Raw genomic sequence first — 15,221 nt, forward strand, 5'->3', positions numbered from 1 at the left:
CTAGAAGCCATAGGGAAGAAACCCATTTTAATAAAACCCCATTGATTTGGGGGAGGGGGTGCAAGTCAAAGAAAAGACATCTAAAGAGTCCCTCCGCACTTCCCCCTCCTCTGTCCTGACCTACTCTGGGTCAGTCACACATCGATTGGCTTCCTAGATAACAGATCGTGCCACCGGTGGGGACCTCTGGGGACCAGCCGGGAGCTGTAAGAGTCGCACGCAGCAGCCCTGCCCCGACTTAATCAAACTAGCAACAGGATCTGCCTCCCGCGGCAGCGCGGCGGTGGCAGTGTGGCAGCGGCGGCGGCGGCATTATGCGTGATTACTGACAGGCACCAGCTGCTGCCGCCACCGCCGGCTCGACGCACGATGTGGACGCTCAGATCGAGAGGCAGATTCCTGACTAATCCCAGAGGGCTGGCCCAGCCCGAGCTGCCCGGGCTGCTAGGAAGCGATGACCACTCTTGTTAGCCCAAGTTGAAGGGAGCCCGGCTGCGCCTGGGAGCAGGGAGAGGCCGAGCCACTGAGCAGACGCGCCCGGGAGGACTATGAACTGAAGAGTCAACATGTATGGAAATTATTCTCACTTCATGAAGTTTCCCACAGGCTTTGGAGGTGAGTATTTCACACGGCTTCAACGCCGGGACCGTCTGGAGAGACCGAGCGGAGGTGGGGAGATCCGGATAACTGGATTAGGATTGAATTGGGAAGGAAGGCATATGTGTTTATCTGCGTCTATAGTGTGTTTCCGTGTGAGTGTGTGTGTGAGCGCGCGGGCAGGAGTGAGGGGCACGGATGGGGAGAGGGAGGGAGGGACAGTGGGAGAGAACGGTCTGTAGGTGAGGATCTGTTTGCACATTCGAATGAGTGAACAGATGGGAGGATATGGGGATATTCTAAGGAGAGCCTGAACCAACATGCTTGGGAGTATGTCTGAGACAAAGGTAGACTGAGAGCATTGTTCTAACTCAGTGGGTTTGTGGGGGTGTGAAGAATGGAAGAGGTAAGAGGAAATTACTGGGATGAACCTAATACCCAGCTTGCCATGAGAAAAAAAAAAAAGACGGAAAAGGTTTTGTCAATATTAAGGGTACCTGGGATAGTTCACAACAACAGACTGATTGTTTTATTTAAAAGCAGATTTCCCTAGAATTGCATTTTTTAAGAAGAAAACATAGTGCTTTAATTTGCTACCGTGTTTTCCTTCCTCTGTTTTCTCCCCCTTTGATTTGCTAATAGCCTCTTGTCCCCTCCCCTGCTGCTGTCCCCAATTCCACTTCCAGGGTCACTGCCACCGCCTCCACTCTGAGGGTCCAGATCTGGGCGTGGTGGGAGGGGGATCTGGGCTCTCGTAGGAGAGAACAGGCAGCTGGAGCTCCAGGTTGCCAAGCCAGGCAGGGCAGCCAGGTGGCACTTCCCAGGGGCCGCCCTCACACCCAGGCACTTTGGTCCCAAGGCTCCTTTGACTCAGTGACAGAAGCAGCACAGTAGCCCAGCTTCGGGTAAATAGGCCCAACAGCTGACCAACTGCCTCTGACTTGTCAGCTGGTGGCAGGAGGTTTGGGTTCTTAGGAGCCAAAGGGGAGAGCAGACACTGGCAGGCACGACAAAGCAGAAATTCTTGTTAGGTCTTGAGGACTGAAAAGTCCCTGCCCTCCCCACCTCCTGTGAGGACAGATAGGCAATTCATCTGAAGGGTTGGGAGCAAAGCTTGCCTATTCCACTGGACATGCCCCTCCATAAGGTGTGGTGGGACACTGGAAGCGGATGGGGTCCCTGTCCTGGAGACATTAAGCCATGGGGTTTGCTTATTTATTCAGGATGCGTTGGACAGTTTTTATGGACCAAGCATGAAGTTAGGTGCTCGTAACACAGACATTCATGAGATAAAGTCTGTACTATTTGTACTGGGCAAGCTTGTCATTGCGTAGACACATTGTAATACGGCATGGTGTGTGTACCATTGGATGCAGAAGGAGGTTGCTGCTTGGATCCGATGGGTGAGGGACCCTGGCCACACGTTCTGGGGGAGACAATGTTGAAGTTACTGGGGCCAGTCTTGTGATGTGACCCAGCGAGTGTGGTGGCCAAGGCTGTGAAGTGGACCTCTGATCTTCAGTAGACAGTTGGGTGCTGTGAAAAGCCTTCCTGACTCCCATCTTGGTCCCATTCTCAGCTGAGAAGCGCTTTTTCCTTTTCCTTCTGAGTTCAGTTGTCTGAAGAACATACCTATCCATGAGATTCTTGGGACCCTCGATGTCTGTGAGGTTATGGCTTCTTAACTGCCAAGGAGACCCTCTGAGATGGTTGGGGTGAATAAAAGGATTGAAGGTGGACAGGTGTAGGAAGAGACAGTCTGAGGAAAGAAGGTCTAGTCCAAAATTCTCTGGGAGCTGCTGTCTGGAATCTTGGGATTGTAATATCCTGAGACCTCAAAGAGTGCCTTAGTCTTCTCCTAATATAGATGTGTAAACTGAGGCCTCAAGGAAGGCAGTAGCAGGCTAAGGTTATATAGGGTTGAGGAGGAGAGCCCTTCTAGAAAAGCCCCTGAGTCAAACTTCTAATAGCATTCCTTCTATCTGATGCAGTGAAAAGAGCATGAAAGATATCTATCTATCTATCTCTCTATCTATATATATAGAGAGAACTGAGTTTGGTTCCCAGGTTTTTACTTACTAGCTGTGTTACCTTAGGCAAGATATTGAACCTCTCTGAGCTTCATCTCTAAAATGTAGTTTAAAATCCCATCTCAGACCATGTTGTGAGCATTAAACATGCAAATGCTTGAAAAAGCAGATATAGAGTGTTGTCTATATATTTGGTGTTTAATAAAAGTTAATATTTTTGTCCCCTCTATTCTGCCCAAGTACTAACATGCAAATTAATTTAAAAATAAAAAATTACTGTAGAATAACGAATTAGGAATCTGGGGAAATAAAATTAAATTCATAAAGACCCTCATACGTTGCTGGTTTAAATTTTCATAATTGTGGGGGCTCTGGTATTTAGTGTAATTAGGTTTCAGATAAAAGGAAACACAATGGCTGGGCCATGCAAGAGTAGGCTGATATAACCATGGGGGGAAGGGGAAGGATTAGACTGTTGAAATGTCTGCCCTGATGCTCCTTTTCCTCCCCATTCCTGAGGGAGGAGAACAATTATTTGGTTTAGTTGTACTGAGGTTTTCCATTGTGTTTGTATTTGCCAGCTAAGAGGCAGAAACATTGAGCAAAGGTAAGGGCCCCATTTGTAGGAAGGTCTGCCTGAGAACTTGCAGAGGTGAGGAGGGTGGTGGGAGGGAGAAGGACACCCCTGCAGGTGCTGGGGAGACCTGAAGTCTGAAGCAGACGTAGCCTACAGTCTCTCACTCCTTTTGCTCCAATAAGGCAAGTTGCACCACACATATTAAATTATTTAGTGTATAACCTCTGCCCTTTTATGTATTAGCAAGTGGAACCGCAGAGGGCTCCCGTGATTTCTGAGAATCTCTAGGGAAGCAATGTCACCCTTGGGAAATAACACCTGGGATTTGTGTCTGGGCTGTGCTTACCAGATATCAGACCATCCTCCCATCAGTGAACAAGATACTGGGAAAACTGGCCACAGGGTGGGGACTAGCTGGGTTGCATTGGCCCCACCAAGGTGCCCACTTGCCTAGCTCTAGTCTCTCCCATGTGATGAGGTAAGAACCTTTCTCTTCTTTTTTTCTGCCAGCTGCCCAGTAAGAGATTTGTTTGCCTGGATGAGACAGTTGCAGCCTCTAAGAAGATGGCAGAACAAATCCTGTAATCCCCCTTCCAATTGTGCAGTAATCCTCAGGGTGAAAAGGAGATCAGGGGAGAGGGGACTTGTCTCATTTCATTTAACAAGCACACAGTAGCACTTACTAAGTGCCCACTACCATTGTAAGCACTTCACCATTATCATCTTATTTAATCCTCATGACAACTCCTTGAGTGGGTATTATTACCATCATTATTACACTCCCTTTATAGATTAGGAAACTGAGGCATGGTAAGCTGCAATAACTCACTTTAAGGTCCCAGAGTTGGAAAATGGCACAGCCAAGGCTTTGAACCCAGGCAGTCTGTTCCTGAGTCCAAGCGGTGCTGAGCTGCCTCTCACAACTTCTGTGGGCCACAGAGTTGCCACAGGAAGCTAAGGCAGCAGGACATCCCTTGAAGGGATGAGGAACCCCAAGCCAGTCACGCCACTGCCTAGCAGCTGTAGACACAGGAGCCTGGCCTTGAGGAGTAAAGTACACGGTAACTTAGCAGTCACTCAGGCGCAATGGTGGCCTCTGGAGAATTAGTTGCTGGCTTATTCTGGGGGCCTGGGTCTTCCCTGGTGGCTCAGTGGTAAAGAATCTGGCTGCAATGCAAGAGATCTTCCTGGGTCAGGAAGACCCCCTGGAGAAGGGCATGGTTATCCACTACAGTATTTTTGCCTGGAGAATCCCATGGACAGAGGAGCCTGGTGGGCTACAGTCCAAGGGGTTGCAAAGAGTTGGACTCAACTGAGCAACTAACACTTTCACTTTTTCCCTGGGGGTCTAATGATTTGTAAGAGCCCGAATCTACTGAGTCTGACCACTTGTGTAGAATAGTCCCCTTCTTACGTAAGAATAGCCGTAGAGGAGGGGTTGAGTTGGAGGTGTGTGTGTGTGAGTGTGTGTGTGTGTCTGTGTGTGGAGGGCAATATGAGGATGTGGGAGGAGGGTGTGTGTGTGTGTTTATGTGTATGCCAGAACATATTTTTCCCCTCCACAAATGTGTGGGTGGCTAATAGGGACTTACCATGGAGGTAAGTGGTTAGGGTTTATGTAGGAAGGAATAAATGTTTATGAGATTTAGGAAGGAGTATATTTAGTATAAACTATTTTCTGAAACATTTACAATCTTACCAAGAGATAGAGAGCTGAATAGCAACTGGGGGAAGAAATTATGCAAAGAGTAATCAAAATTCTCCACCTCTTCCTTCCCCTCATTATGTAGCTTCTGTATCTGCAGAGAACTTAGCCACCAGAGTTGGGTGGCTGGGGTGCCAGGGGCTCCCAGAGGAAGCTGCTATTTTTTTCTTTTATTGGAAAGTAGAAAGCACAGAGGCCCAGGGAATCTAAGATGCGACTGTTCTAGAAGGCCTGGGTTTGGGTGGCTGTCTTGAGACTGACCCAGGTCTTGGTTCAGTGGCTGGTTATGGCCTCTGTCACAACTGCTCAGCTCCTCTGTTGTGATGGGGAAGTGGCTGTGGTCAAACGTATAAGCTAATGCATGGGGATGTGCTGTGTTGATTATGTTGGCCTACTCCTAGAGGATCATTCCAGAGAAGTTTTGGTACTATTTTGATTGTCTCCCAGTTAGCAGTGAATAACAACACTAGCTCTGAACAGCTCTTCACCCCTCCTCTACCCCCTACTCCCACCCCGGCTTCCCTGCAAGAGCTGAATCTTTAAAGCCAGAAAAAGACTTGTAGCTCATCTGAATGGACCCATCAGTTACAGATGAGGACACCAGGGAATGCAGGTGGGGCTTGCCTGGGACCTGTGGCTACTTATGCTCTACAAACTGGGTTCTCCTGAGCGCCCTTGGGGGCCACCTGTGGTGGCAGAAAGAAACGTGGAGGGAGGCTAAGCCACAGAGAGCCTTCGCCTCATGTCTTGGTGAAATAACAATACTACCAACTATACAGGGTCAACGGTTAACATTCCACAGTGTAGGGATTCAATAAAACAAAGGCTGGAAAATTGTAAACACACAATAAAAGTTTGTTTCTCTTTCCTACTTCAGAAAACGTGGAGACTATGGTAGTATATTCAGCTTAAATTTTGTATGTAGGTTTTTCTTAGAGGAGGCATGCCTGTTCTTAAAGTGTCAGACTGTGTACTATGAGAGGCTGACAAAGTGAAGTTAATAAGGCATCAATTCTGGGCCAGTTACAGAAAATTGTATTTTAGCAAATCATTCCAGGACAGACACTTATGAGATGTGGCAGAAAGAGGGCAGTGGCCTGGGACCTCCCATCCCTATAATCTTTAGGATGCCCTCACCCCAGCCCAGTGTCCTTAGTGACTCATACTCCCCTGAGTTTCCTCAACTTCAAATTGCACAGCCTGGGCCTGCTGGCTCCTTTTATCAGATACTGCAACTGAGAAAGGAGTGAGGGAGAGGGCAAGAGTCTGCAGGTTCAAGACCAAGCTCAAATTTCTATTGGGATTTTAGAATTCAGCATCTGAGCTTAAAAAATGGAAAAGCTTGTGATCTTTTACTCAAAATACATTTACAAGTAGTCAGAGGAGCAGTAAAGAAAGTGCCTGATAAATATGTTGGGATGTTCCTTCTAGGCTGGTTGCCTAGGTTGCATTTCTGTGACTCAGCATCTCTTTTGTCTCTCCTTTGGTTGGTCCCTAATGTCATGGGGAAGCAATCTTGGAAAGCTTGGGGCTCATGATACCTGTGTTTTCTCAGTCCTAGTGACATAGGGAACAGAGCAAAAGTTAGAGATCACCAGGAGGGAAATAATATTCCAGACCGCTCCAGGAGGGCCTATCAGTCTTTCAGGTAGCACATTTTGCCTCAGCATCTGGTTTATGCAAGGGTTGTGTAGGACACTGCCGGGGTCCAGCCCCAGCTGATCCAGGGTATTCGAAGCAGGGACGGCGTCGGCGACCTATTTATTTATAAATATTTATCCAAGATATAAAGAGTAATAGAATGAGGATAGCTCAGTAGGAAAATTCAGTGGAGAAAAGAGGCTGAATAGCTTGGTTTACACGGGAGACCAATAAAACTTCAAGACAAGAAGTTTGCACCACTTACGTAGGCCGCAGGCGTCCTTCCGTTCTCCCGAAGGAGAGGAGACACTGAGGCCTCCCTGGTCGGATCTTAGAAGCCCAGGCATAATTAGCAAGCATGGCGGGTTCCGCACTCCAGATGGAGACTCAGCCAGAATTTGAGAGAGAGAGCGACATGGGGAGACCAAGTTTCGGTGAACAAGGCCCGCACTTTATTTTCCAAAGTAGTTTTTATACCTAAAGTTGTGCATAGAGGATAATGGGGGAAGGGGTGGAGTCATGCAAGGACAGCAGTTCCTGGTTCTAATCGAAGCCAGGCTTTCAAACTTATCATATGCAAAAGTTCAGGTGATTTACATCATCTTCTGGCCAGGAGGCCTGTTAACATTTTAAGAAACTTATTTTTCTCTAAAGGTGATTATTCCAAAGTCAGGCACCAGCCTCCAAAAAAGCATTGGACAAAGCTGCATTCCTATAGGGCAAAGGTGAGGTGGGGTCAATCAAGAAAAGAATTAACTCAAGGGTCCAAGGTTACAAACACTGAGGTTACTACTTACATTTCTATACACCCATTATATCAATCAATACACTGCCAAGGACACAGTAGGTAAGGAGTATGGAGACTTAGCAGCAAACATTGGCCCAAGAATTGGTCCAAGAATTAAGACTCATCCTCTGTTCTGAAGGAGTATATAAACCAGTTACAAGTTCTGAAGTCTGTAGGACAGTTGGAGATGATTTATTCCTGGAGATGTTTTTTGGGGCTGAAGTTGAAAATGGTCCAAGGAATTTAGATATTTAGGACCTGAGAACAAATAATACCATGTCCATTACCCAGTGGAGAGGATATGGTTCTCTGTATTTTTAAATTAATTTTTATTGGAGTACAGTTGCTTTATAATGCTGTGTTAGTTTCTGCTGTACAACAAAGTGAAGCAGCTATCCATAAACATATATCCCTTCTTTTTGGATTTCCTTCCCATTTAGGTCCCCACAGTGCATTGAGTTGAGTTCCCTGTGCCAGGCAGTATGTTCTCATTGGTTTTCTGTTTTATACACAGTATCAATAGTTTATGTAAGTCAATCCCAATCTCCCAATTCTTCCCATCCCACCCGTTTCTCCTTTATACCCATACATTTGTTTTCTATGTCTATGTCTCTATTTCTGCTCTATGGTTCACCATATTTTAAAATAACTATACAATCTTTAGATGACAGTTCATATCGAGAGGCTAGGGAGAGCATGGGCTTTACAATGGCCAAGTGGTTAAGGAATCTGCCTGTAATGCAGGAGACACAGGAGATGTGGGTTAGATCCCTGGGTCAGGAGGATACCCTGGAGGAGGAAATCGCAACCTACTCTAATATTCCTGCCTGAAAAATCCCATGGACAGAGGAGCCTGGCAGGATACAGTCCAAAGGGTCACAAAAAGTTGGACATGAATGAGCAACTAAGCATGCTCTAATGACACACTGAACTGATGATTTGTTTGAGACTTCCCTCTTGGCTCAGACAGTAAAGAATCTGCTGCAATGCAGGAGACCAGGGTTTGATCTCTGGGTAAGGAAGATCCCCTCAGAATGTGAACAAGAAGCCTACAGATACAGAGAAAGAGATTGAAGTCATGGATTCAAGAGCTGGGTGTGGGCAGAATTGGTGTTCAAGGACTTCAGGAACAAGGGGTTAGAGGGGGCACTGTAAGTCAATGCCTGGAGCACTTCCTGGCCTTTGTCTTCATGGGCTGGTACATGGAAGTACCAGTGCATGGATTTGGTTTAAAGGGACAGACAGCTGGTCCTGTTTGGTGGAGCCCCTACTCTCTAGTAACCCCTTGTGCCTCCAATACGTTGGGGATGGCACAATATCCATCTGTACCAGCAAGGTTCAAATTTGGTCCTGGGTGGGAAGGGTGGTATGTAAGCAAAATGCCATTAATTATGTGCAGAGAGGCTGACAGAAATTGTGCCAGACTAAACTCAGATTCTAGGTCTTTAATAGTTCACAACAACTACTTGAAAGGGTCCCTTTATCATTCTAAACCTCAGTTTTCTAATCTGTCTAATGAGGATAATTTCTTCCCTTCCAAGTACTCTGAGTCAGTCTGAAGCTTGGATGGAATAGACAGTGGCCTCCAAGGACCTGCTATATCTGTAGCACCTAGCAGGGAGGACGAGATGGTGGGATGGCATCATTGACTCAATGGGCATGAGTTTGAGCAAACTCTGGGACATGGTGAAGGACAGGGAAGCCTGGCGTGCTGCAGTCCATGGGGTCACAAAGAGTCGGACACGACTGAGTGACTGAACAACAGCAGCAGGGAGCCTGGTACACAGTTAGGAGCCCTCAACCAGCATTTTTTTGACTGACAGAACCAATAATTGATATGGGAATACACAGCAGACAATTATAAAGAGTTTTACGAATGCAAGGCAGTATGTAGTGGATGGAATAAGCTTGGACGTGGGAGCAGAAGGCCCAGGGTTTTTGCCCTGACTGCACGACCAAGTCATGCAACTTCTCTAGAAAATGAAGTGGTTCCTCAAGTCCTGAAAGTCTGATTTCTACCCCAAAACAACATGGCCTTACTAATTTGTGATATTATTAATTTGGAATGGTGATTAAATTGATCATGGCTGGAACTAGTCTGTATTTGCACATTCATGAAAAATAACAACAAAAAAAGATTTGTTAAGCAAGTAAGACTGGAAGTCTTGAGCCTCTTTAAGTTACATTGGTTTCTAAGCAATTTAAAAAGAAAGCATAGTAGAAATCTCATTAGCATATTAATGGGGTGTTAATTACAAAAGAATCTTTTAAAGCAGATTTTATAAAATCCCCACTTAATAACCATTAGCTTGTGGTACTTGAAACACAAACTCTTCACGTGTGTTACTTAGAAGTAATAAAATTGTAATTTAAAAGTAATCTGACAACTTGTCATGAATTTAGACTGATTTTTCTCTCAATTGATCCAAATGAGTGAGGTTTTGCTATAATTATATATAATGCTGGTAATAATGAGGCTGATTATCAATCTTTGCTGCTTTTCACTACCTCCATCATTGCAGGTTTTAGGGAAAGGGGTGGGGATGGAGGGAGAAGGAGGGATGGAGGGGAGAGTGGAGGCAGAGAGGGAGGAGGGGCCGCCAATCTCACCCTCCCCCTCATCCAAGCACTGGAAGAAGCAAGCCCCTGCCCCCAGCCCGAACAACCCGCCAGCCCTCCTGTGGGGCTTGCAGGAGTCAGGCTGTGTGGGCTCAGGCTGGCAGGCTGGTTGGAGCTGCACGCAGCTCATCAGCTGCTGCATCCTGTGTCCTCATATTCCTGCTGAGAGGCCAAGGAGGCTGAGCCACTTGGGCCGAGGGAGTGTCTCTTCTCCCACATGCTCCCACCTCCATCATGTGTCTTCATTTTCCCCATTAAGAAAGTCGGAAAGGACGTTGGTAGCAGAGAAGGCTTCCCATTAAAAAATGCAGTTTCTACTTGTGCTTCTCGCTCAGTAAGAATTCAGCTAATAATGTGATGTCCACATCTGTTAAAAAGTGGAGTTCAGTGCCTGTAAAATACTTTCCCGTCCAGTCTCAGAGTGGTGGTACAGCTCAGACGAGTATGTGAAAGTGGTTTTGAAAATGCCACAGCAGTTTAAATATAAGAAATGTATATCAGCCAATCCTGGGCATCTGAGTGCCCCTTCTGTGGAAGAAAGAGAGAGGAAAAAGCTGAGTTGAACTGAGGTCTGGGTTTCCTACCTGATGAAGGAAACCAGGGCTTGGGTTTGATATGAGGGGCTAGAATCAGAAGGGATATATCTTAGTCAGAAAGTACCAGGTCATGTACACACTACTATATATAAAATAGGTAACTAATAAGGACCTACTGTATAGCATAGGGTACTCTACTCAGTACTCTGTAATGGCCTACGTGGGAAAAGAATCTAAAAAAGAGTGAATATATGTATAGTTGAATCACTTTGCTATACAATTGAAACTAAGCATTGTAAATCTACTATACTCCAATAAAAATCTAAAACAGAGAATACCAAGCCAGAATCCTGAGAGAGGCCACAGTTGGGTTAGGAAGGGCAGAGCTGGGGACAAAAATTGGGCCCGGGGAAGCTAGAGGAAGGAGTACTCCTGAGTAACTGCTGTAAGGAGCCACGCAGCCAGTATAGTATATGGTGCTGCTGGGGTTAAAATCCTGGTCTGCTGCCTTTGCCCTAGAATCAGATGCTACTTGTATAATGTACTAGCCATGTTCTCTCGGGCAAGTGATTTAATTTCTCTGTCCCCCAGTTTTTCATTTGTACAATAGGGATGAAAGTTGGTAACCTTAACGGGGTTTGTAGGGATGAATTAAGTCAGTATATGTAAAGTGTTTGGATCTATGTCTGGCTCATGGCAATTGCTTAATAAATATTATCTGTTGTTTTTACTTAGCGGGGGAGATGACATTTAAGTGTCACTCGAGTGTCTTCATATTGCAGGCCTCCCTACCTCCCTTGCAGCCTGTCTGTATATTATGAGCCAAGTAGGGAAAAGACGTGTGAACAAGTTTCCCTTTGACTAGGAAGAACAAGTCAGGTTTCTGAATATTCTACGATTGTTAGGCTTATGTAACACATCCCTCCATTAGCGAAAAGGAGGCAAGTTGGTTGTGAGATTGTGTCCACCATGACAGAAAGTAGATTGGGATACGGCCCCGTGATGTTCCTTTGGTTTCTAATGGAGAGTCCTGACTCTTAGAAATAGCAAGTTTTTTTTTTTTTTTTAACCTCTGACCCCTTCCCTGTGGCTGAGTGTTACCATTATTGATGATTTATCCTAAATTTCCATTTCATCCAGAGGATGGGACAGTGAACTCTCTACCCAGGCACAGGAGTTAAGGGGTGGAAATGCCAAGCCATTTGTTCCCTTGTCTGGCCAATCAGAAAGACTCATGCTTGACATTTTATGTTTACTGTCTGAGGATGACGTTGCTAAGCAACTTCCTTGCCTTGGTTGAATTCTGTAGTTCTAAGTACCTGGGCTTTTCTTTCTCAATAAGTGCCCCCTCAACACACAGATGCAATTTGTTATCTAGAGACTTCAGAGATTTTCATTTTGGTAAACATAAGGAACATAGATTTCTCATGCAAATTATTTCTACTGATGAACTCCCTATATGGTTGTATCAGTTAACAAAATAACTATTCCATTCATTGAAGGTGTTTAATCTCTCAGTAGTGTCCCACTCTTTGGCCCCATGGACTATAACTCACTAGGCTCCTCTGTCCATGGAATTCTCCAGGCAAGAATACTGGAGTGGGTTGCCATTCCGTTCTCCAGGGGATATTCCTAACCCAGGGATCGAATCTACGTCTGCCACGTTGTAGGCAGATTCTTTACTATCTGAGCCACCAGGGAAGCTCATTCATTGATCAGTCAACAAATATTTTTTGAGCATCTACTGTGTTCCAGGCACAGTGCTAGACACCACAATGATAATTGTGATGAAAATTAAAATATGTGATAGCCAGTAGGGCATCAGGCATTCAGAATGGAAGTTAGCATGGAGGAAATCTCCATGTTGTGATGGATAATGGGGAGATCTGGAGGGTCCAAGGGGAAGAGTTGAGGTTGCTGGGATGATGGAGGGGCACTCTGGGCTCAGAGGAGTGGTTAATATTATAAACAACTGGTATGTTCGGACTAGTGGCTGATGGTAGCTGTTCTTAATAGAACATTTACTCTTAGTGTGGCTTGGGTTAAACTCTATTTACATAATCTTCTACAACAATATTCAAGCCAGACATAGGTCTCTCTCACCACCTTTATAGTGCGGTAAGTAATTGTAACTGCTACCCCTGGGCTAGCGGTCTCATATGGTTTTAGCACTTCTGAGCTAGATATGGATACCTCCATTTATGGCTGAGGAAGCTAGATCAGAGAGGTCAAGTTCCTGGCCCAGGTCTACGTGACTGGAAAGTGATGCAACCTCCATCCAACCTAGGGCATTTGGGCAGCTTCAGAGTCTTGTATTCCACACAGATGTCACTCCAGATGCCCATACAATATACACATGGACTTCAAAAATCAAACACTTTGCAGATTCCATAACCTCTTTGGTTCCTGGTGACACTGTCAGTATCTCAAACTGCAATCTGGAATCCCAAACAGCCTGAAGGGTTAACACAGTCCAGCTGATGCTGACAGGGGCCCCTTGGCAAGTGGCCTCTACTCGACCATTCCAGACTACCACCACCTCCACATCCTTCTTTTAGATGCCAGTGAGCTATGTCCTACCCACCTCAGTGTTCATGGAACAGCATTGGGAGGGATCTTAGAAGCCACTAGGTGCTGCCTTCTTATTGGGGAGAGTGAGCCCTGGAAGATGAAAGGCATTTCTTTGGTATGTTGCCAGGAGAGAAGAGAAGGTCCAGAGAAAGTCAACTATCCCTCTCCCATCAGATGAATTAATTTCTATAAAAATTATTGCTGTGCAAAGAGAATGAACATCTGAGAGTGGGCACAATATGAGGGACTGATGAGGATCTAGAGGGCATGTGGTCAGGGAGCAAACAAAGCTGATAGGCTGCGGAGGCTGGGAAAATTGGGCTCCCAACCTCTTCACAGGAGGCAGATAGAAGCATTAGAGAAAACCTTGACTTTGGATTTGGACTAGAAACCAAACTTCTGGAAAATGTGTACTAGTTGTAGTTCCCACATGGCCATGGGGAAAAAAAAAAGTGAGAGCTGAAGAAACTGATAAAAAATGTCCTAGATAGGAATGTTTTAGTGTCTATTTGGGAGAATGGATTCATTTTCCATTAAACAACACTTTCATCTTTATTTTCCACCTTTTCTAAAAGCAAAGCTATTTATTTCTAAGCAACAGTGGTCATTCGTTGTGAGAGGCAAAGAATAAAAATTTGTGAAGATGTGTTTTTCTTTTTGAATTTTTCTTATAAAAATATGGTTATAACATACCCATCTCTTCTGGGCCATTGACTCAGCAGACATTTTAAAGGCTGTGGTAAATCTGACTTTAACTGGCTGTTGCATTCTGTCTCAATGTGCCATTGCCATCACTGAGTAATCAAGGAATCTTCTCATTGTCTTAATTTGTATTATTATTAAATATAATAAAAATAATGTAGTTTAAATTTCAAATCTCTCTCACATCCTCTCATTTTATTCTGTAAACAATTTGTGAGTTTCCCCAAGTCCATATTTTCATATTTTTTGTACAGCTCATGTTTCTTTTTTTTTTTTAAAGTAAATGATCAAGCTAGTCAATACTTTATTTTTATATGTGGAATAAAAGCTAAATTCCATATCTGTCTATATGTATTAGATGTTACAAATAACTACATATAATAATAGCTGCAAAACATTAAATCAGTGTCTATACATAACTGAATCACTTTGCCGTACACCTGAAACAAACACAACATTATAAATCAACTATACTTCAATATAAAATAAAATTTAAAAAGAGTAAACTTAATTCATGAACACAAAACAAAACAGAACTGGAAATTTTGTGTTATTCTCCATGTCTCCCTCCTTTGTCTACAGCAAATTACAGTTCATGTTTCTTAAACATTATTCCTTTGCATACTGTTTTCATGATATTCAACATATCACATGTTCTTGTACATAGAAATTTTCTGAGGTCAGTTTACTTTTTTTTGAAAACTTAAATAGTGATTTTTAGGAAGATAGTTTTATATAAAAGATGGAAGCAGAGTCACTTGCTATAAACAGAGGGAGACAGTAAAAATGAATATAAAACAATTAATATATTTTAAACGTTTGCCTACGTATCACTTAAAACACCACTTCAGATGTTCCGTATCACCAGTGTTACAGGCTGCATACCTTGGTAACTCTCAGATTGATGACTGTGTGAAGGAAAATCTTGTTCCCTTCTATCCCATAGCTCTGGGCTGGTGTGAAGCACTGGACATCTGCCTGGGGATGTAGAAATGAAAAGCACAGTCCCTGAGGTCCATTTCGAGTAGAATATGCAGGGTCCTTGGATCAGTTTTGGAAAGTCCACGCAGGGAAGGAAAAGTCGGTTTCCCTCAGATGGCTTGGGGAAGGGCAGCTGTCATCCCAGCCAAGTTCACGGCTCCTCGCGCATCAGGTTGGGCTGGCTCCTAACTCACCTGACACATGTTAGCTTAGTGGCAGGCTCAAGGTACACATTGGCTTCTTTAAATATCACAGTCTTCCAGGGCTGCTGAGGAGTCTAAAATTCTTCTTTCTGATCAGTGACCATCTGGGAAGATTTTTGGTTTCTCTGGCTTGAGCTCTTGGAAGTTGCCCCCTTCTCTCTCCTTCAGATGAACTTTCAACTCAAGATCACTTCATCATTGAGTCAGCCTGTACTTTGTGATGTGGTGGCTCTCCAAATCGTCTCTGCTGTCCTTGACAGAGCACACAGGAG

General features: G+C 44.6%; 1 protein-coding gene across 2 annotated transcripts in view; it reads left to right on the forward strand.

The window, feature by feature from the left end:
- Positions 1 to 290: 290 nt before the first annotated feature.
- The window catches only part of RXRG (retinoid X receptor gamma), a 60,212-nt gene continuing 45,281 nt past the window's right edge, over positions 291 to 15,221 (forward strand). For both annotated transcript variants that reach the window (XM_055587210.1, XM_055587211.1), the window contains exon 1: positions 291 to 615. In XM_055587210.1, the coding sequence (XP_055443185.1) occupies positions 567 to 615 (49 nt within the window). In that variant the 5' untranslated portion in view covers positions 291 to 566. The remainder of the gene's footprint in view (positions 616 to 15,221) is intronic.

This window comes from Bubalus kerabau, chromosome 6 (genome assembly GCF_029407905.1).
Source record: "Bubalus kerabau isolate K-KA32 ecotype Philippines breed swamp buffalo chromosome 6, PCC_UOA_SB_1v2, whole genome shotgun sequence".
Lineage (NCBI taxonomy): Eukaryota > Metazoa > Chordata > Mammalia > Artiodactyla > Bovidae > Bubalus > Bubalus kerabau.